The sequence below is a fragment of the Poecilia mexicana genome, unplaced genomic scaffold (assembly GCF_051168715.1).
Source record: "Poecilia mexicana isolate PSO_F unplaced genomic scaffold, ASM5116871v1 scaffold_23, whole genome shotgun sequence".
NCBI classification, from domain to species: domain Eukaryota; kingdom Metazoa; phylum Chordata; class Actinopteri; order Cyprinodontiformes; family Poeciliidae; genus Poecilia; species Poecilia mexicana.
This window is the reverse complement of record NW_028263392.1, coordinates 22,416,457-22,437,355: the sequence shown is the minus strand read 5'-3', so window position 1 is coordinate 22,437,355 and position 20,899 is coordinate 22,416,457. Positions and strand designations below refer to the sequence as shown.

General features: G+C 49.6%; 2 protein-coding genes across 3 annotated transcripts in view; both read left to right on the top strand.

Annotated features, from left to right (window-relative positions):
• Positions 1-1,082: 1,082 nt before the first annotated feature.
• LOC106910618 (gap junction beta-4 protein-like) lies at positions 1,083-6,070 on the top strand. The gene is made up of 4 exons (XM_014977296.2): positions 1,083-1,237; positions 3,188-3,397; positions 3,915-4,216; positions 4,297-6,070. The coding sequence occupies exons 2-4, from the start codon at positions 3,227-3,229 to the stop codon at positions 4,637-4,639; spliced, it is 816 nt and encodes a 271-aa protein (XP_014832782.2). The 5' UTR covers positions 1,083-1,237; positions 3,188-3,226; the 3' UTR covers positions 4,640-6,070.
• A 1,670-nt stretch (positions 6,071-7,740) lies between these two features.
• gphna (gephyrin a) overlaps positions 7,741-20,899 on the top strand; it is a 30,895-nt gene continuing 17,736 nt past the window's right edge. The window contains exons 1-21 of one of the 2 annotated variants that reach the window (XM_014977297.2): positions 7,741-7,879; positions 9,525-9,603; positions 9,675-9,732; positions 9,817-9,909; positions 10,849-10,943; positions 11,045-11,111; positions 11,355-11,624; positions 11,843-11,932; positions 16,470-16,607; positions 17,108-17,150; positions 17,222-17,359; positions 17,437-17,529; positions 17,610-17,665; positions 17,839-17,958; positions 18,059-18,117; positions 19,071-19,224; positions 19,292-19,413; positions 19,479-19,566; positions 19,631-19,704; positions 19,832-19,896; positions 20,021-20,124. In XM_014977297.2, the coding sequence (XP_014832783.1) occupies positions 7,816-7,879; positions 9,525-9,603; positions 9,675-9,732; positions 9,817-9,909; positions 10,849-10,943; positions 11,045-11,111; positions 11,355-11,624; positions 11,843-11,932; positions 16,470-16,607; positions 17,108-17,150; positions 17,222-17,359; positions 17,437-17,529; positions 17,610-17,665; positions 17,839-17,958; positions 18,059-18,117; positions 19,071-19,224; positions 19,292-19,413; positions 19,479-19,566; positions 19,631-19,704; positions 19,832-19,896; positions 20,021-20,124 (2,070 nt within the window). In that variant the 5' untranslated portion in view covers positions 7,741-7,815. The remainder of the gene's footprint in view (positions 7,880-9,524; positions 9,604-9,674; positions 9,733-9,816; positions 9,910-10,848; positions 10,944-11,044; positions 11,112-11,354; positions 11,625-11,842; positions 11,933-16,469; positions 16,608-17,107; positions 17,151-17,221; positions 17,360-17,436; positions 17,530-17,609; positions 17,666-17,838; positions 17,959-18,058; positions 18,118-19,070; positions 19,225-19,291; positions 19,414-19,478; positions 19,567-19,630; positions 19,705-19,831; positions 19,897-20,020; positions 20,125-20,899) is intronic. The other variant, XM_014977298.2, reaches the window with a different exon arrangement.

Here is a 20,899-nt window from a genome sequence, read left to right as displayed (position 1 = left end):
CAGATGGGGAAGATTTTTATCATTCCTGTTTACAATTTAAAGTCTGACATTCAGGTATAAGTGAGATTCAAAATTAAAGGAATGAGTTGTGTGAAAAAAAAGATGTAGAATCATTTTTCTAACTCTGTTGATCTCAGCTGAAGGTAAGTGAACCGAGCTCCCGTACTGTTGTTCTTACTCTTCCAAGTACTAATTATTAAGAATTATAACAATGTAATTTGTAATATTACAATTTTAAAACACATTGTGATAATGTAATTTAATGTCATAATGTAGTGGCATTTCCTCCAGTTTTCTAGGGTTCTGAATTAAACCAGGGGGCCGACCTGTGGTAAGCAGCTTCTTTCTCAGAGGATTTCATTGTTTAATGAGGAAGTAACAATATGAACATCAGCGCAGCCTGATGCTGTGGTGAACATTTCTGCCAGCTTTGGAATACTCTGTTAAATGAACTCAAAGCTTATTAAAATGCTCAGACAGTGCAGGGTTATGGTGAAGACTGGAGGAAAGTCATAGAGTAGCATTACAGGCTATATTTAGTGTCATCATGAACATTAAAGTCCTCAAGTATTTAACACTAAAACAGAAAAGAAATCAGAGATCTAGAGCAAAACAAACAGAAGTGGTTTTAGTGCAACCAGGATGAGGAAACTAAGCGTTAAATATTCAAAAGAATTGAACCTAAATGATATTTTATTGATTTTGTTCTGAGATAAACACCCAGAAAGAATTCAGTGTTTCACTTTCTCCACATGCTGAAATGTTCCAGCTTTTCCAGTATGATGATGTGGAAGAGGGTTTTGAATTTTACGCAAATGTATTAAAAGTAGAAAACCAAGAAATCACATTTCCATAAGTATTTACACCCTTTGTCATAAAGCTCAGAGCCGCTTCCTCTGATTATGTGAGAACTTTGAGTCTGGATGACAGCAGAGGTTCTGGTCCAGTGAGATTCTGGTTCTGTGAACATCTGGTCTCCGTCAGCAGGCCCTGCAGGGCGTGGCCCCTCTCCTCCCCCCTAAAAGAGGCGCTGGCCCTTTAAGTGGCAGGACGGCCGCTCTGCTCCTGCTGAGTTGCTCTGGGTTTGGTTGCTGGAGGCGGGGAGTCTCAGGTCAGCCTTTGTGCTGATGTGAGTCTGATGTCACCGCTGCCGATCCGTCCAATTTTCACAGGGCAGGGAGACGATCCAGAGTTTCCTCTGCTCCACTCGCTGGCTGTTTGAGACATCTGGTACCAGGTAAGGTTCTGTTGGTTTGGGTTTTATCTGTTTTACCAGGTTTAGGTCAGAACCACAGAGGAACCTGAAATCCAGGACAGTTTTACAGGAAGTTTCCCATCCTGATCAGCGAGACGAGAAAACTTCCCTCCCAGCAGCTTCCTGAGGAAACCTCTGCTGGGCTGGGTCACCGGCTCCAGAACCGGGCCCAGTTCTGGTCGTGAGTTAGAGACATCCACAAGCTGACCATGAGTTCCTTCACAACCTCGTGGATGTGAGCAGAACCTCGGGTTCAGACCCGCTGAGCCTCTGGGTTCTGGCCTGCTGGTCCCACATAGTTTATCAAAGCGGGTCGGGCCGGTTCCTCTCCTTCAGTGACATGAAGCAGCAGCCAGAACCAGAGGTTCTGTTGGACCTCCACTCGGTACCAGAGCTCCATCAGGTCCAAACAGAACCACAGTTCATGTCTCATCCAAATGTTAAATCCAAAATAAAAACGTATTTTTCCGTTTTAACCTGAAGCTTTTATTTACGCCTTAACCGATTCCATGTGGTTAAGCAAAATTATAGCAAGAAAAATAAACAAATACTGAATAATAACATTTACTTCCAGACAGAAAGTCTGGAAATAAAACTAAAAGCCAGTGTACCGGACCCAAAAGATCCCCACCTAGCTTCACTGCATTGTCACAGTTAGCTCAGAGAAAAAGCGCCAAGCTGCCAAATAAACAAAAGTAAGCTGACAAAAACATCCAGGTTTAGGACGGACATGTTCCCACCCACAGACTCACACCGCTGCGCTGTGTACACAATGTTTCGATACAAAATACCTTTTTATCTTCAATTTTGATAATAGTAAAGCGGGTTAGATAATGAAAAATCCAATGACTGTATTTTTTTTCCCTTTTGATTGAATGAAAATATCAAGGTACGCACAGCGCACACAGCTGGAAACAACCAGCTCTCTGTCCTCCGCTCTGCTTCCTCCAGACGGTTTACCGGAAATTACCGGAAGCTTACCTGCACGTAAACAACCGCCCCCACTGAGCTAAACTAGCCGCCTCAGGCCAACACAGACCGTCTGCTTCATTCACGCTGTGAAACAGCGCCCCCAGAGGCGAAGCACTGGACTGCCTCATTTTAACAGGAAATGCGTAAACTCAGCCATTTTGACCATAGAAATGTTTGATATTACCAATAAACAAACACATTCATAGAAATTGATTTTCCATTCAATGCAGTTTATTTCTATAGCACCAATTCACAACACATCGCACTTCAATCGTCCAGTCTTTCCAGTTGATCCCAGTTATCAGTCAGAGAATCAAGTTCAGTTCATTCAAATTGGCTGGAAAAGTTTCTGGGGAAACCCAGCACACTGCACTTTGCAGCAGTCCCTCAGGCCAAGCATGCATGTGGCGACAGCAGAGAGAAACAACTCCCCTTAACAAGAAGAAACCTGTTAAAGGATTCTCCCAAAACCAGAACCAGAACTGGGCTCAGTCTGAGCGGCCAGCTGCCGTCTGGAGGTCAGAGGATACAGAAACATTTCAAAGTTCCTTGAGAACAACACTATGATCCGGGTCAGAACCGGTCAGAACCTAGTGATCAAACATCAGAGCTCATCTGGTCTTCCTGTTTTCCTCTCCAGTCCAGAGGAACTACCAGGGTTCTGTTCCTCTTCAGAACTTCAATTAGAACCACAGTTTACCAAACTGGGTGCAAGATTCTGATGGAACGGACAGCCTGGCTGGGTGAAGTTCTGACCTGGTTAGACTCTAAACGGTTGTTCTGATGGACTGGAGATCCAAACAGAACCATGTTATGAGGGATTGGTCAGAGCAGCGATGAAGACAAAGGGATTAACGTGACTCATCCAGATACTCTAGAACCGGACCTGTTGGACTGGAGTGTCAGGTGTCTCACAATGTCTCACGATGTCTTACTGATGTCTCCTGTCTCCTGCCCCAGTCAGAACCCGGGTGTGTCCCAGAACCCTAACCCGACAGGATGAACTGGTCCGGATTGGAGAATCTGCTGAGTGGGGTCAATAAGTACTCCACAGCCTTCGGGAGGATCTGGCTGTCCATGGTGTTTGTCTTCCGGGTCATGGTGTTCGTAGTGGCAGCCCAGAGGGTGTGGGGAGACGAGAGCAAAGACTTTGTGTGCAACACCAAACAGGTGAGCTCCACACTAACACACCTGAACATGTGTGTCAAAGTGGCAGACCAACAGGTTCCTGATCGAACACTGGGTGACTCTCCATAGCAACCTTTAGTTGACCCGATAAAACCTCGTTCAGACTTTCCTGCTCTTCATCAAGACCTTTGGCTAAACAGCCTGGATGCAGCTTAGGACTCCATCCTCCTCAAGACGGAATCCAGGTCTAGAAACATCCTTATTTAAAGATATTTTACTTTGGTGAAAGTCATAATTTATTTCCTGCTAGATGCTGTACGTGAGTCTCCCCCTGCTGGCTTTCAGATGGAACAGCTTCAGGCTGATTCATCCCTCACACCACAGCTGGCTGTCTAACCAGTCATGTTGACCTAGTTTATGTCCGGGTCTCAGAGGCTACCGTGGTCTCTGTTCTCTCTGGTCTTCCGAAGGTTTTCTGTTGTCATGATGTGTTTCTGCTCTAGTTGGTTGCTCTCCTTCTGGAGCAGTCCAGAACTCAACATGTTTGACTTGTTTTCAGCCTGGCTGTAACAACGTCTGCTACGACCATATCTTCCCCATCTCCCACATCCGTCTGTGGGCCCTGCAGCTAATCTTCGTCACGTGCCCATCTCTGATGGTCATGGCTCATGTTAAATATCGCGAGGGGAAGGACAGGAAGTACATGGCAATGCACCAAGGCTCTCACCTTTACGCCAACCCTGGCAAGAAGAGAGGAGGTCTGTGGTGGACATATCTAGTGAGCTTGGTCTTTAAAGCTGGGTTTGACACTTCGTTTCTCTATATTCTGTATCGGATCTACCATGGATACGACCTTCCCAAGTAAGTTTTGGACTTTACTTGCTGGCAAAGACAACAGTGGTGTTCTTCAGTTGCTTCAATCTGCTCTACTTTCTCTGCAGACTCTCCAAGTGTTCCCTGGCACCGTGTCCCAACACCGTGGACTGCTTCATCAGTCGTCCAACAGAGAAGAAGATCTTCATGCTCTTCATGGTCGTGTCCAGCGCCATCTGCATATTAATGTGCATCCTTGAGATGATTTATCTCATCGGCAAGCGCATCTTGAAAATGATAAACATCCGAAACGAGAACCAGAGGGTTGTGTTTGCCGACCAGCATGAACTCACCGCCATCACACCTCCCAGGTCCCAGTACCGGAGGGCAGACCCAACGCTGGCAGAGAGCCAGCTGAGTTTAAGCAAGCGGGAGAAGACTGAGGGTCGACAGAAAACAACCCTGCTATAGCACAGGGACCGGTGGAAAACAGGAAGACCGAAGGTTCTGGGATCAAGGGAACAAGTACTTTAAGGGTTCCCTTCAGGAGGAACTGCTGCTTCTCCAGACGGGAGGCTGGATGGAGTTTTCAGTAGCAGAACAAAACTCTCAGCTCTGCTTGGGTTTACAGCTAGCCTTGCTTAATGACTGTTTATCAGAAAACTGCATCTGGTGCATCTTTTTATTTATTCATCCAATGAGACCAAAGAAGTCACATGATGTAACGATTTCATGACAACCAAGGGTTACCATCCTCACAGTGACAGTCGGCCATCTAACTTCATGCTAAAACATCACATTTAATCCATGAGAGTTTCTATTCCAAAGGTTCTGGGCCGGAGCAAATCTGGGTCGCTTGTAGACCCGGGTGTATGCACATCATGTCTGAAGCTACAGAAAAAGCTGATTTAGTCAGAAACAACAAACAGCAAGAGGCCAAGGTCAGGTCGGAGGTCAAAGGTCAGGCTGGAGGCGTGTGTGTGCTCCGCCTTTCTCAGACTGTAGGGTGCTCTGGTAGCTGCCTGATGCAGCCCACCGGGCCCATTCCTGGTTCTGTTGCTGCCAGAACAACCAGCAGCATCCTGGTACCAGGCAGGTGGCAGCCGGGTTCTACTGTAGGAACCGGCCCGGAGCGGTTCTGCCTCTGGTCCAGGTTTACAGCCAGAATCATTTATGGCGACAAAAGAGTCAAAATGTTATGAGAATAAAAATGGTAGAACTGTGTAGATGAATCGTTTCAGGGAGGAAAGCCTGGAGGTTCCATCTGTCAGCTTCATCAGAATCATTTCAAATCCTGCTGCCACAATGATTTATGAATAATTTCATACTGATTGATTATTTCCTTATTCCAAACATCACAAGATGCTCAGCATTTCTCATTTTAATGATACAATTCTCTAAAAATTCCTACTTCTTTCTCCTAATGTCATGTGATTTTTTCTAGTTATTGTGACTTTATCGTCACACGATGTTATTCTCAGATTTAAACTGTTTTGCCCCTAAAACATTGTTGTAAAAGTAGCAGGGAGGATTTCGGGGAACTGATTTATAATGACAATCTGCAGCTGTTTTCTCCTCAGGCTTTATAATGGATTCTGTATATCGTGTATTTTCGGACGGTTTGTTGTGACTACAGAGATTGTTCTGGAAACCGGTCCGGCTGTTGCTGTGCTCCGCTGGGAGGAGTAATGCTGTGGGGCGAGGGCTCTGACTGATCCTGGATCAACTGGAATGAACTGAACTGATTTTAGTAAACCTTTAGTTGGGACTCGCTGAGGATTGGCTGCACAAATCAAATTAAACTGAAATGAGTTTTACTTTCATGTCCTGACAAAACATCAAACATGTCAACATTTCCTTTCATGTAAAATTAATAAGAATAAAACAAAAATAAGCAAAACATGTCAACAACTCATAAACTTCTGGTCCCTGTTCTGTAGTTTATGATTCAGCTAGAGCACATGTGTCAAACTCAAGGCCCGCGGGCCACATGTGGCCCGCCATGTCATTTTATGTGCCCCCCTCTATGCCCCCCAGCGTTTTATAGGCCCATGATTGACTTAAAATAGGTTTTGAGCACGAATTGACTACAAACTACATCTCCCATAATGCATTCCGATAGTTACCAGCCAACATTACGGCTTCTCGCCACTAGAGAGCAGCAGAGTCACCTCAAGCTGCTTATTGATTTTCCCAGCGAATAAAACTGAGACATCGACAAGCTAACATCAAAACGTCCAAGAAAAGAAACATCGATTTACAAGTAAGACTGTGAATGAAGATGTGTGAGTTGGTGTCAGGGCGGCAGGTGGCGCTAGACTTTTTTGTTATCCGTTATCTTGACCGACAACATTAAAAAAATCGGTCCTGTACTATTTTTATCCGTGAAATTACAATCATATTAACATCGGCTATTTAGTCGCATTTCATGTGGTTCAGTTAATATTCACCGTGAATCCAGATCCCATCACAGATTAAGCAGATAAATGCATCTACAGTTTCTCGTAGTGACAAAAACCACTGACTGAGGCCCCAATAACTTTTAATAAATTAAATTAAGCGAATTTACTTAAATTAGCATCACTTCACCCGCTGGGGTCTGAACAACTTCCTCCTGGTTCCCATCTGCAGAAAAATCTGCGCTAATTCATCAGTCAGTTGGATCTGTCTGATCCAAACAGATCAACTGGACTCTGAGTGTTTTACCCTGTGCGGTCCGGTGTGCGCTTCTACCAGGATTTTTTTTTTTTTGCGTGGTTTCGCTTCTCCGAAACGGACAGATGATGTTACGTCTGCAGCTCCTCCAGAGCGGCTCTCCTGGGTAACGTGAACCCAGAAGGCTCCATTTGTTAAATCCGCTGGATGAGTTACTCCCAGAGGTTTCTAATTCTTCGCAGTCTGCAGTGGTTGAGCAGCGGACTGCGCATGTTACAGTCTAATTAACTTTTGCATCGTCATTTATTTCCTCAAGATAAACTGCCGGCTCATCTAATGGATTAACACAACGTTGGATTCTCTTTAGTTTTCTCTGGTCTGTAATGGAGACTTGAATTTAACGCGCCATTTCAACCAAAGGTTTTGAATGCGCTTCCTAACCAGACGCTCCAAAGCGTTATTTAACAATATGAGGTGTTGTTTAATTTATTTTTAACATTGTATTTTCATACATTTATGCTAGGGCTGCCCAAGTCTAGTTTTCCAGAGCTCCCATCTGCAGCTTTAGATGCGTTCCTCCTCTAACACACCTGGACCATTGACTCATTATAAGCCTCTACAGAACTGAATGAGGGAAGTCAACCTTTTGTCTGGGTGTGTTTTAGCAGGGATGCATCCAAAAGTTGCAGTCTAGAGGACTGGACCTGGGCACTCCTGATTTGTACCGTCAATGTGGCCCGTTGAGGGGGGCCAATATGCTGAAGTGGCCCTCGGTGAAATTGAGTTTGACACCCCTGAGCTAGAGCCTCTGCTTCCAGAACCAGACTTCGGAACTTATTAACAGTCACGGAACCAGCAGCTGGTTCTGTTCCATCTGGACTCATCCAGCTGGTTTCGGTTCGGCTCGGCCCGTCCTCCAGAGGTGCAGCGGAACCTCCCCCCTCCCCCGCCGCTACGTATGAGCCGTCACGGTGCAGACAGAGGTTGGAAACATGGCGGCGGACGGGATGGTTCTCACCAACCACGACCATCAGACCCGAGTGGGAATCCTGACTGGTAGGTTCGCAGTTCCGACCCGAAGCAGCCCGGTTCGCTGCGGACCGGAGCCGTTTTATGGCGGCTGTCACGATCCGGGCTGCGAGCTCTGCGGAGCGGCGGTTAGCAGCAGCGAGCTAACCCGCGGTTCGGGCTGAGCTCTGGGTTCGGTTCGGAGACATGCGGGCTCGGTTCGTCTGGGATTGGTTTCATATCTGCATGGAAACGTCAGTTATTAAGAGAAATGTGTGTTTGGAGCAGAAATGTGAGCGGATTGGGATATTTCATTTAGGCAGACAGACGGGAGAAGAAACCCCGGTTTGGACTTTCAAAACAAAAGGCGAGCGCCTCCTCCTGCGGGCTGGGGCCATTAGAAATCCCTGACAGGCTTTTATTTTGAAACGTTCCGCTGTGCTGAACGGATCCAGCTTGGTTCGGGTTGAACATCATGTTTCCTCGCGTTGGAGCGCTCTGCTCCTACATGAGCTGCATTATTCATGTCCCTTTGCAGATGTGCTGGTTCCGACCATCGCCGCGGTTCTGCTCACGCACACACAAACCGAACCTTCGGATCCAGCCGGCCTGGTTAAAGCGGAAAGGGGCCCCCAGCATCATTAACCGCGACTCAGCTGATTAAAACATGGGAGGGCAAAACCAAGGCTCGACCCAGCTGCTTCGGAACCAGAGCCGGGAACTGGGCCCAGTAGGGTCCAATAGGAAGCACTAACTGAAATGATCACCGATGATTTAATTTCTGAATGGATCTCTCCATGCTGACAGAAAAAGTATTCACACCCACTAACAGCTGAGTCTCTGACGTCACTAAGCATGACCTTTGACCTGCTCTGTTGAACTGATTCATTTCAGATGGTGGAGAATTTAAGTCCAGACTTTGACTAGGCCACTCCAAACAAGGTGGTGTTTTGTTAATTACAGCATTGAATAATAATCAGCCAACATGGAAACAGTAAACGCAGCATCGCACAGATCCAGAACCGGACTGGACTCGACCCGGTTCAGAACTGCCCCAACAGGCCAGGAGGGAGATGCCTTACTGGGCCCGGTGGTTCCCCTGTGTTTGCTCTGGTTTTGGGTGTGGTATCAGCTGGCCCGTCTCTCCTTGCTCAGCTCTGGCTCACTGCTGATGGAACCAGGCCCAAAAGGTTCTGACAAAAGTCTGGAAAAGTTCAGGATCTAAGATTTCTATAGTAAATATTCATATTTCTAGATTTTATTCTGGATCCTTTTGCATAAATAATTCATCTGGCGTTAAAATGTGGTGGACCCAACGGCACCTAACTGGACCTAATTGGACCCAACTGGAAGAAGTGAGAGGGAGGACCAGAACCTGAGTTGAGACGCGCTGCTAAAGGATAACAGGTCTAGAATGCAGAATGGTTCTGACCTAATGGGTCTAGAACAGGGGTGGGCAGTCCTGGTCCTGGAGGTCCGGTGTCTCCCTGGTCCAACACACCTGGATCCAACAGCTGAATCTCCTCCTCAGTGCAGTCAGGTTCTCCAGAGTCCTGATGAGTCCTCATTACTTCGACACTCAGATCTGTCGAAGTTGAGACACCTAAAGGTTGCAGGAGACCGGCCCTCCCCTGCTTTAGAAAGACTCGAGCAGAACGGTTCTGGTTTTGACCCGGCCCTCTCTCCCCTGCAGTCAGTGACAGCTGCTTCAAGAACCTGGCAGAAGACAGGAGTGGAGTGAACCTGAAGGACCTGGTCCACGACCCATCACTGTGAGTCCTTTCATGAACGCCGGCACTGCGCGCCTCCACATTCTGACCCTCACTGTCGTCTCCCCCTGCAGGCTGGGAGGCGTGATTGCAGCTTACAAAATAGTTCCAGATGAGATCGAGGAAATCAAGGTACGGGCTCCTTGGTGTCTTTCAGATGCTGGTTCAGGAAGCGGAAATGTTCCTGACTTGGTTCTTATGTTTCCTTCCATGCAGGAAACTCTTCTGGAGTGGTGTGATGAGCAGGAGCTGAATCTCATTCTGACCACAGGAGGAACTGGTTTTGCACCACGAGACGTTACACCAGAGGTACCAGTACAGGCCAACACTCCCTGCTTCAGATGAACCCACCGTGACGGTTCCCAGTTCCACTCAACAGCAAGTCCACAGGCTGCAGCACCAACCAAACATTACTGTGGCAGAAACGATCCTAGTAGCATGTCGGAAGGCTGCTAGCATGTAGCGTGTAGCCAGGCTGCTAGCATGTAGCATGTAAGCCAGGCTGATAGCATGTAGCGCGTGGCCAGACTGCTAGCATGTAGCGTTAGCCAGGCTGCTAACGCTACAGTGTTAGCCAGGCTGCAGGCATGTAGCATGTGGCCAGGCTGCTAGCATGTAGTGTTAGCCAGGCTGCTAGCATGTAGCATTAGCCAGGCTGCTAACGCTACAGCGTTAGCCAGGCTGCAGGCATGTAGCATGTGGCCAGGCTGCTAGTATCTAGTGTTAGCCAGGCTGCTAGCATGTAGTGTTAGCCAGGCTGCTAGCATGTAGCGTGTGACCCAGGCTGCTAGCATGTAGCATGTGGCCAGGCTGCTAACATGTAGTGTTAGCCAGGCTACTAGCATGTAGTGCTAGCCAGGCTGCTAGCATGTAGCGTGTGACCCAGGCTGCTAGCATGTAGCGTGTGACCCAGGCTGCTAGCATGTAGCGTTAGCCAGGCTGCTAGCATGTAGCAGGTGGCCAGGCTGCTAGCATGTAGTGTTAGCCAGGCTGCTAGCATGTAGCACGTGGCCAGGCTGCTAGCATGTAGCATTAGCCAGGCTGCTAACGTGCTTTCCACCTCATCAAGGCAGCCATATTAGACAAAGCTATAAGATAATGGGTTCTTTGTAGCTTCATACTTGATTTTCTCAAATCCTTGGAGGCTAATTTGCATCTTTTTTCTTGCGACCCGTTTGTCGGCTCGGTAAGCAGGAATGTCTCTGAAATGTTTGTCCTGTGAATGAAGTCATCCCATTGATGTTGCAGGCAACCAGGGAGGTGATTGAGCGAGAGGCTCCAGGGATGGCTCTGGCCATGCTGATGGGATCCCTCAATGTTACCCCTCTGGGAATGCTGTCCAGGTGAGGCTCATGAAGTCAACAGCAGCCTTGTGTGTGTGTGTGCGCGTGTGTGTGTGATGTACCTGCTTGATCTAATGTTGGCTCCTCTGCACTCATTCCAGGCCAGTTTGCGGTATTCGTGGTAAAACGCTGATCATCAACCTTCCAGGCAGCAAGAAAGGCTCCCAGGTGCAGTAGTAACTCCTCACAGTTCTTGTCGGGTTCTGCCACATCTAATGGACTCAAAAGTGTTTTTACTGCAGAAACCCAGATCAAATGAGGTCATTTTCAGAAATATGAAGCCAAACCAAATGCAGGCGGCCATTTGAAGGCATTGACGAAAGCGTCGGTGGAGGTCGACTTCCTGCTGCTGTCTGAACTGGGAGAAGCTTTCTGGGCGTTCTGGGACTAAACATGTCCGTGTTCCTGCAGGAGTGTTTCCAGTTCATCCTCCCCGCTCTGCCTCACGCCATCGACCTGCTGCGCGAAGCCGCCGTTCACATTAAATCCACTCACGCTGCCCTGGAGCCGATGCCCTCCCTGCTGACCAATACGCACGCCAACACTCACACCATGGAGCGCGGCACCCAGTGCGAGGAAGAGGATGAAGACGAAGAGGACAGGAGGAGAGGACGGCACAACCTCCACCAGCACCACCAGCACGGCTCGTCCCACATCACTGTGGCCGCTATCGCCGCGAAGGTGAGCTGGCTGGCGCTGGGCCACATCAGACTTAAACTGGAAACTAACCAGTTGCGGCAGGAAGGTTGAAGGTCCAGGTTTACAACGAGTTGCTGGTTGCCATAACGACCATATAGTCATGTTTTCATTCTGTGTTCATTCATGTGTTTCACTTCTCATTCATGTGTCCGTGTGTGTGTGTGTGTGTGTGTGTGTGTGTGTGTGCGTGTGCTGGTCAGACGAGTCATGCGACGGTCATGGCTAAGGGCGCCCCCTACCTGCCTGGAAACACACCTGCCCCTCCCTCTCATTTCACCTGTTCCCATCAGGTGAGCTGCAGCCATCTTCCTCTTCCTCAGCCGTCCTGACCTGTTACAGTTTCACTCCTCACCTTCAATTATCAGGGAAACGCTGCACATGATTGGTTGGGGAAAACATAGCTGGCTGATCACCTGAATCAAAGCAGCAGGACGATTCTCCCACAATGCACTTCTCTGTTTGGGTTCCTGAGTTACACGGCTGCAACAAACACTGGTGATAAATGAACCTGCTGATCTCCACCAGCTATTCAAGGCAGCTATGAAGAGATTCAATGTTAGAAACCAAATTTAATGCAAAATTCTAAAATAAAACCAAAGAAATGTAACTGAATATTTTTACAGTACAGTATAATTATCTGCATTGAGTAATTAGCTCATAATTAGCTCATAAGCTCAGGCTGGGAGGAGTTTGGAGAGGCCATGGAGAGAGACTTTCGAACGGCTTCGAGGCGATTCTGGTCCACCATCCGGCGTCAGAGCAGGACCAACACTGTTTATAGTGGGGATGGTCTGCTGCTGACCTCAGCTCGGGACGTTGTGGGTCGGTGGGCGGGATACTTCGAAGACCTCCTCAATCCCACCAACATGGCTTCCGATGAGGAAGCTGAGCCTGGGGACTCTGGGTCGGGCTCTCCAATCTCTGGGGACGAGGTCGCCGAGGCGGTTAGGAAGCTCCTCGGTGGCAGGGCCCCGGGGTGGCAGGGCCCCAGGGTGGCAGGGCCCCGGGGTGGCAGGGCCCCGGGGTGGCAGGGCCCCGGGGTGGCAGGGCCCCGGGGTGGCAGGGCCCCGGGGTGGCAGGGCCCCAGGGTGGCAGGGCCCCAGGGTGGCAGGGCCCCGGGGTGGCAGGGCCCCAGAGTGGCAGGGCCCCGGGGTGGCAGGGCCCCGGGGTGGCAGGGCCCCGGGGTGGCAGGGCCCCAGGGTGGCAGGGCCCCAGGGTGGCAGGGCCCCGGGGTGGCAGGGCCCCAGAGTGGCAGGGCCCCAGGGTGGCAGGGCCCCGGGGTGGCAGGGCCCCGGGGTGGCAGGGCCCCTCGGTGGCAGGGCCCCGGGGTGGCAGGGCCCCAGGGTGGCAGGGCCCCAGGGTGGCAGGACCCCGGGGTGGCAGGGCCCCGGGTTGGCAGGGCCCCGGGGTGGCAGGGCCCCGGGGTGGCAGGGCCCCGGGGTGGCAGGGCCCCGGGGTGGCAGGGCCCCAGGGTGGCAGGGCCCCTCGGTGGCAGGGCCCCGGGGTGGCAGGGCCCCGGGGTGGCAGGGCCCCGGGGTGGCAGGGCCCCAGGGTGGCAGGGCCCCTCGGTGGCAGGGCCCCGGGGTGGCAGGGCCCCGGGATGGCAGGGCCCCAGGGTGGCAGGGCCCCAGGGTGGCAGGGCCCCTCGGTGGCAGGGCCCCGGGGTGGCAGGGCCCCGGGATGGCAGGGCCCCAGGGTGGCAGGGCCCCAGGGTGGCAGGGCCCCGGGTTGTTTGAATTTATTCAAACAACCAAGTGCATAATTAAACCCGCAGCTCAACATAATCATCAGAAACCAAAGCCACAAGAAGAAATTAATTACTTTAGAAAATGCAAAATATGAAGACGGCCTTCAGAGAGCACCAAGTGGCAGTTAAGATCTGATTGGCTGTTTTAGCTCCATTACTTTTATATCCAGGCGCGTTTTTACTGTCTGATGCGTCTGACGTCCCGTTTAGAGGTGTACTTAAACAGCCGTAATGTTGCTCTTTGCAGCCAGAGACCCTGCAGGTGAAGGATGAATCTATCCACTGTCTAATCCTCCGTTATTTTCCCAGGGCAGGAACAATAGATGTTCATTTCATACAGAAACATTTTACTCAAGAAAACGGGACCAAAGTTTGTCAGCTATCCATGTTTCTCATTTCAAACTGCCTCAAACTGGTTCCTGAACCCACAGAGCTCTGCTGACCTCTGACCTCTGACCCAGGGCATCAAACAGCAGATTTGATTATAAAAATTAACACGCGTTTCATATAAAATCTTCAAACTCTTATAAAACAGACATGAGCAGTTTCACTACCAAAACGTCTGTTACACTCAATATGTTCTGATTAGTTTTCTGGTTATAATGAACTAAAACATTTTCAGATGAATTTATGACTTATAGACTGAGGCCGACTCAAAACAATCAGCATCAGTCTAATATTTCAACATGCGTTAAAGTTAAAGCTAGCATTAAAACTAGGATAATTAAACTAGTATTTCCAACAGGGCTTCTCCGGGAGTTTGGGGTACCGGGTCCTTTGATCCGGGCTGTCAGGTCCCTGTATGACCGGTGTCAGTCTGGTCTGCATTGCCGGCAGTAAGTCGGGCTCGTTTCCGGTGAGAGTTGGACTCCGCCAAGGCTGCCCTTTGTCACCGATTCTGTTCATTACTTTCATGAACAGAATCTCTGACCAGCCGAGGCGTTGAGGGGATCCGTTTTGGTGGCCTTAGGATCGCATCTCTGCTTTTTGCAGACGATGTGGTCCTGTTGGCTTCATCAGGCCGTGATCTGCAGCTCTTGCTGGAGTGGTTCGTGGCCGAGTGCGAAGCGGCCGGGATGAGGCTCAGTGCCTCCAAAGGGTAGAGTGCCTTCTCCAGGTTGGGGGTTTCTGGGGGATGTCCTGTCCCAAGTGGCAGAGTTTAAGTATCTCTGGGTTCATGAATGAGGGAAAAATGGAGCGGGCATCTGGTTAGGAGGGATGCCTCCCTGGTGGTGGGAGGCGCAGAGGGAGACCCAGGACACGCTGGAGGGACGATGGTCCTCTGCTGGGAATGCCTTGGAATTCCCCCAGAGGAGCTGGAGCAAGAGGCTGGCAGAGGGAAGTCTGGGCCCCGCGACCCGACGAAGAGGAAGAAGATGGATGGTTGCATATAATTATCTCATGATGGTATCATCTCTAAAAAGGATGGACAGTGTAGCTGGTCCAGATTCTGACTAATAAAATACAGAAAAATCAGATTATTTACTCAAACAGGAAGTCATTATTATCACATTGGTACCGGAGGTTCTCTCTGGTGCCGGAGCTTCTGGCTCCTAACCAATCAGAAGCTCTCAGTTCTTCATCCATGTTTCTCGGACGGTGCAGAAGCAAACATGCTACCACAGCCATCCAGAACTGGGCGATTCTAAGGATCCAGGACTAATTGGACATGTTGGCCTAAATATGTTGCAATTTTCCTATTACCTAAAATATTGGTGTTTGTGATATGTCAAAACTCATAATAACTTCAAAAATGTACATCTTATATTTGTTGGAGGTCGCCATTTTTTCACTGATGGGTTGATGACGTCATCAGGTCCATTCTGTACCGGAGTCTACAGAATAAACACAGGAAGGCTAACTTCACGAGTAGTTTTTCATGTTGCGTTTGACTGGTGCAATTTTAGATAATGCCACACGGTGTCACTATTGGCTGTAAAAAAATAAAAATTGAGGCGAATCTGGATAATTTCCCACATGAAAAAAAAGGAGAGCAGTGCAAGAACCGGAGAGGAACACATCGAAGGACCTAATCTGGACCCTGGACATTTCTCCACAACACTTTGAGACATTTATACCAGCAGAACCAACGAAGGCTCTAACACAGGGGGGGCCCAAAGTGGGTCCTGGAGGCCCAGCATCCAGCATGTTTTAGTTCTCTCCCTGGTTTAACGCACCTGGATCAGATGATGGTTCATTAGAGGCCTAAGAGGAACATTGACAAGCTGAAAAGGTTCTTACTACCACCAGGGAGAGAACTAAAACATGCAGGATGCCGGGCCTCCAGGACCCACTTTGGGCTCCTCTGCTTCAACAGGTGATCGTTACCTTAACGAGCTAAAAATAAATGCCGTGCTGAGACAGGCAGAGCTGGACGCTCTTTGAGATGCTAACAGGAGCTATATGGCCTGCGGTACTGACATCACCAATCCGACCGGATCCATGGAGGTCCGGTGTTGGTGTGAGCTACAGAACCACTTACCAGATCACACAGTGACCAGAGGCGAGTCTCATTCATTGTTTCATGATGAACCTGAAGGCGGCAGCAGCTCCTACGGCCAGCTCTTCCTCTTCATCGCCTCTTCTTATTTCTATGGTCCGATTGATTTCAATGCGCTTCGGTTCAAACCAAAAAGGCTTCATAACGGTACTCATCACTGTTTTGGCTGGAGGAGCCAGGCAGTTGGACCTTTACACGTCATTTTCCCAGAATGCATTGCAGTGTGGAAAAACATGGCGACACTCCTGTGAAAATATTTTATTAAAATTTATAAAAACTAATTAACCTACTGTATTATTACTGTATTGTTTTTACATGTAAGCTAAATATTTCCCAAATAAGGTCTATTTTTATAAGTAGTTGTGGATCCCTTTAAGATCAGTGGAGCAGTTAAACATGGTGGTGGCAGTGTCATGCTTTGGGACATCCTGTACTGACCTTTAGGCCGATTTGCTCTCAATCATCATTTCCCATTAATGTCATTCATCTGATCCAGAGGCGACTCTGAACTGAACACTGTGTGTGTGTGTGTGTGTGTGTGTGTGTGTGTGTGTGTGTGTGTGTGTGTGCGCGTGTGCAGATCCCAGACTCCATCATTTCCCGAGGCGTTCAGGTGCTTCCTCGAGACTCGGCGTCTTTAAGCTCGACCCCCTCTGAGTCGCCACGGGCGACGCAGGCGACATCCCGCCTGTCCACCGCCTCCTGCCCGACGCCCAAGGTACACACCCTTACTGACTGACCAGAACCAGAACCTCGGGCAGGACGGTCTGCTTCGTGTTGGGTCCGGTTCCCTCTGGTTCTGGTTCTGGGAGTCCTCTTGCATGCTCTTCTTTTCTTCTTCTTGCATTTTTACTATATTTTCATATTGTTGATGCCAAACTTAAACTTCGAGATGAGGGGGCCCAGGAACTGGTGCAGAACCTGGACCCGGGTTCTGCTGCTGGTTCTCCTGGGCCGGATGTGTTTTGTTCCTGGATGGAGCTTTCAGCTGATTCCTGAACTTCGTCAGTTGTGCTGAAGAGTGTCCTAGTTAAAGTACACCTGCTGTTGCAGGTGATCAGAAACGGGTCGGGTCCTGGTGGGGTAAACCCATCAGAAACACGTTCTCACAATAATCCAGATTGCAGAACGCGGTTCTGGTCCCACTCAGGCTCCAGGTCGTCTGGAGGTGATTTAATCGGGTTCTGTCTCAGTTACTGGTTCTGTTCTGTGCTGCAGGTCCAGTCCCGATGCGGCAGCAACGAGAACATCCTGAGAGCCAGTAAGTTCAGTCTGACCCGCCGGTCCGGTCCGGTCGGGTCAGACCTGAAGCCTGTCTGGTTCTGTCTGCAGGCCACAGCGCTGTGGACATCAGCAAGGTGGCGCGGCGCCACCGCATGTCGCCGTTCCCGCTGACCTCCATGGACAAGGCCTTCATCACGGTGCTGGAGATGACGCCCATCCTGGGCATCGAGGTCATCAACTACAGAGGTGGGTCGCCGTGCGGGTCAGAACTGCGGCCTGATCGCAGGCGGTGCGGTAACGTCCAGGTGAATGGTTCTGTGCAGACGGTTTGGGCCGGGTTCTCGCTCAGGACATCTACGCCAAAGACAACCTGCCTCCGTTTCCGGCCTCGGTGAAGGACGGCTATGCCGTGCGGGGTGAGTCCTCTCTGCAGAACTCTGCCGGTGCTGGATGAGGTCCAGTTGACTGAGGAGCGGTTCCGTGTCTCTGTCTGCAGCCGCTGACGGACCTGGAGACCGTTTCATCATGGGCGAGTCGCAGGCCGGACAGCAGGTCAGAGAAACCTCAGTCTGATGGCTCCACCTGCTGGCCAGAGGCGCCACTGCAGGTCAGACTCTTACAGCGTGTGTGTGTGTGTGTGTGTGTGTGTGTGTGTGTGTGTGTGTGTGTGTGTGTGTGTGTGTGTGTGTGTGTGTGTGTGTGTGTGTGTGTGTGTGTGTGTGCAGCCCACCCACACCGTGATGCCGGGTCAGGTGATGAGGGTGACGACCGGCGCTCCGATCCCGTGTGGCGCCGACGCCGTGGTCCAAGTGGAGGACACGGAGCTGCTGAGGGAGTCGGAGGACGTAAGGACCGCTGCCGAGTTCTGTCCTGGTTCTGGCCGGCCCGTCCTGGGTTTTTGCCCGATGGTTCTGGTTCTGATTGTGGTTCCTTTGTGGGTCACAGGGCACAGAGGAACTGGAGGTGAGAATCATGGTCCAGGCCCGGCCCGGACAGGACATCAGGTGAGCCCAGAACCATAACGCTAACGTCTGGTCACCATGGTAACACCAGGTGAACACCACAAATAAGGTACCCCCCAAAGTACTAGGTTCTCCACAGCAACAGCAGTGTAGAAAAGGAAAAGAGAATATGGCGGATTATTTATGGGCATTTTCTCTTTTTTTACTGTAAAGGATGTAAAAATCAATTCTGGTCCGGTGACCCATCTATCCATACATGCTCCGTCCATGAACGTGACTTTCGGTCAAACTAAACAAGCAGTTTTCACTAACCTGATAACGTGTGGCTTTGGTGAACTCCCATCATTTACCTGTTTCTACAATAAAAATTGGTTTGCTAAAAAATATCTCTAGACAGATTTGTATTAATCCAGAAGCTAGCAGGTGACTTCTACATGAGGCTAATGCTAACACCTGCAGCGCAGCGCTCTGAGCTCTAAACCAGTCTTTCTCCATCTGTGGTCACCGGACCACTGGTGGTCGTTTACAGGTACTGCATGTTAACGACCGTGACGTTAGCTCACAGCTAGCTTAGCAAAGGATTGAGTTAAAAATAACGATGGAAAACTGGATTAAAACAGAGTCACTGTTTTAATGACCTGTTGATCACACATTGTAAATACACTGCTCAAAAAAATAAAGGGAACACTCAAATAACACATCCTAGATCTGAATGAATGAAATATTCTCATTCAATACTTTGTTCTGTACAAAGTTGAATGTGCTGACAACAAAATCACACAAAAATCATCAATGGAAATCAAATTTATTAACCAATGGAGGCCTGGATTTGGAGCCACACACAAAATTAAAGTGAAATGTTCCTTTTATTTTTTTCAGCAGTATATATTAGCAATGATTGTTTTACTATATTATAATTGTTTTATTATTTTTGATCTCATTGTGATGAAATCGTGGAGTGAGAGCTGACTGTGTGTGTGTGTGTTTCCATCCAGGCCGATTGGCCATGACATCAGAAGGGGGGAGTGTGTTCTGGCCAAAGGGACCCATATGGGCCCCTCAGAGATCGGCCTGCTGGCCACCGTGGGGGTCACCGAGGTCAGCGTGCACAAGTTCCCCGTGGTGGCCGTCATGTCCACCGGAAACGAGGTACAGTTGCTGGGAGGTCCACCGGACCCGGACCTGGACCCGGACTCACTGACCTCTCTCCCTGTAGCTGCTGAACCCAGAGGACGACCTCCACCCCGGGAAGATCCGGGATTCAAACCGCTCCACCCTGCTGGCCACCATCCAGGAGCACGGCTACCCCACCATCAACCTGGGCATCGTCGGAGACAAGTAGGGAGGCGCGCGGCGCGCGGCGGCGCTCCCTGCTGGACGCTCACCTGTGCTTATGTTTGCAGCCCTGACGACCTGCTGTCGGCACTGCATGAGGGGATCAGCCGCGCTGACGTCATCATCACCTCAGGGGGCGTGTCCATGGGGGAGAAGGTAGGCGGCGGCGGTGGGCGTGGCTCTGGCCGGCCGGTGGCGCTCTAACCTGTCGTTTCCTCAGGATTACCTGAAGCAGGTGCTGGACATCGACCTGCACGCCCAGATCCACTTCGGACGCGTCTTCATGAAGCCCGGGTGAGTGTATGAGGTGTGGGGGCGGGGCTTGTTCTCCCTACAGGTGCTGCGGTTTGTGTCGAAACCATCTGACCCCAAAGCGAACTTCATGCTGCGGTTCGGTCAGCTGACTGTTTCTGTCCCGCAGTCTGCCCACCACCTTCGCCACCGTCGACATCGATGGAACCAGGAAGCTCATCTTTGCACTGCCAGGTATCGCAGCACAGGCTTTTACTTTGAAAACACCAGAATGCTTCCTGCAGGAGCTATGGATGTGTGTGTTTCCAGTGTGTGTGTGTTTCCAGTGTGTGTTCTCAGCCTGTCACACTGCCTCCAGGTAACCCGGTGTCGGCGGTGGTCACCTGTAACCTGTTTGTGATCCCGGCTCTGAGGAAGATGCAGGGCGTTCTGGACCCCCGGCCCACCATCATCAAAGCCCGGGTAAGGGCCTCTGCAGCGCCTCACTTTGGGTTTTAAAGATAGAAATGGATATTTGGATATTCACTAGAGAAGCTGTTTTTACAGTAATATATATTTTACTGGACATATTAAGTTCCTGAAGAAATTTAATTGGGGCCTGCCCAACATGTGGTCATCGGTTTGGACCCGGCATTCTGATGCTTAGCCAGTAACACATCCTTGGACAGGCTGGACATGGTCCACCATCAGGGTGCAATGACTGAACCTCAAGCACAGTAAAATTCAGTCCAAGACTGACGACTATAAGCTTCGCACATGTGGATCTCACTCACGGTGCGAAATAAAAAAATAAAGACAGTGGATAATTTTTTTTTTCTAGAAATTTTTCAACCTTCATACTAAGGATTTTAATTCACACTCAAAAATTCTGAGAAATAATAAATTTATGTAAGCAAAATATGAATAGTCAGGAAATATGTCTTTTTCCCACAATTGCAAGACCTGATCTCAAACATTTTAAAGTAATTGTGGCATTTAAAATGTATTTGTTCTCTCAAATGAACCTAAACAACCCAAAAACTTAACTGATTTAATCTTCAAAACCCTAACCCTCTTTGAAAAACAATCCTGTCCTTATGAGACACCCAGCCTCGTTTTTGCAATTTATGTGGCCATTTTAACTCCGAGTCCCACTAAAAGTTTTAGCTCCTTCTTGGGATCAAGCCAAATGTTTTGATACCACTTTTGTGGGGGTGCATGCAGCGGTTCGGGCCGCAGTAACAGTAATGGAAGAAAA

Excerpts from the sequence above, each read along its gene's own strand:
- LOC106910618 (XM_014977296.2), top strand. The coding sequence starts at position 3,227 with ATGAACTGGTCCGGATTGGAGAATCTGCTGAGTGGGGTCAATAAGTAC. Across the intron at positions 3,398-3,914 it reads TTGTGTGCAACACCAAACAG|CCTGGCTGTAACAACGTCTG; the intron begins GTGAGCTCCACA and ends ACTTGTTTTCAG. Across the intron at positions 4,217-4,296 it reads CATGGATACGACCTTCCCAA|ACTCTCCAAGTGTTCCCTGG; the intron begins GTAAGTTTTGGA and ends CTTTCTCTGCAG.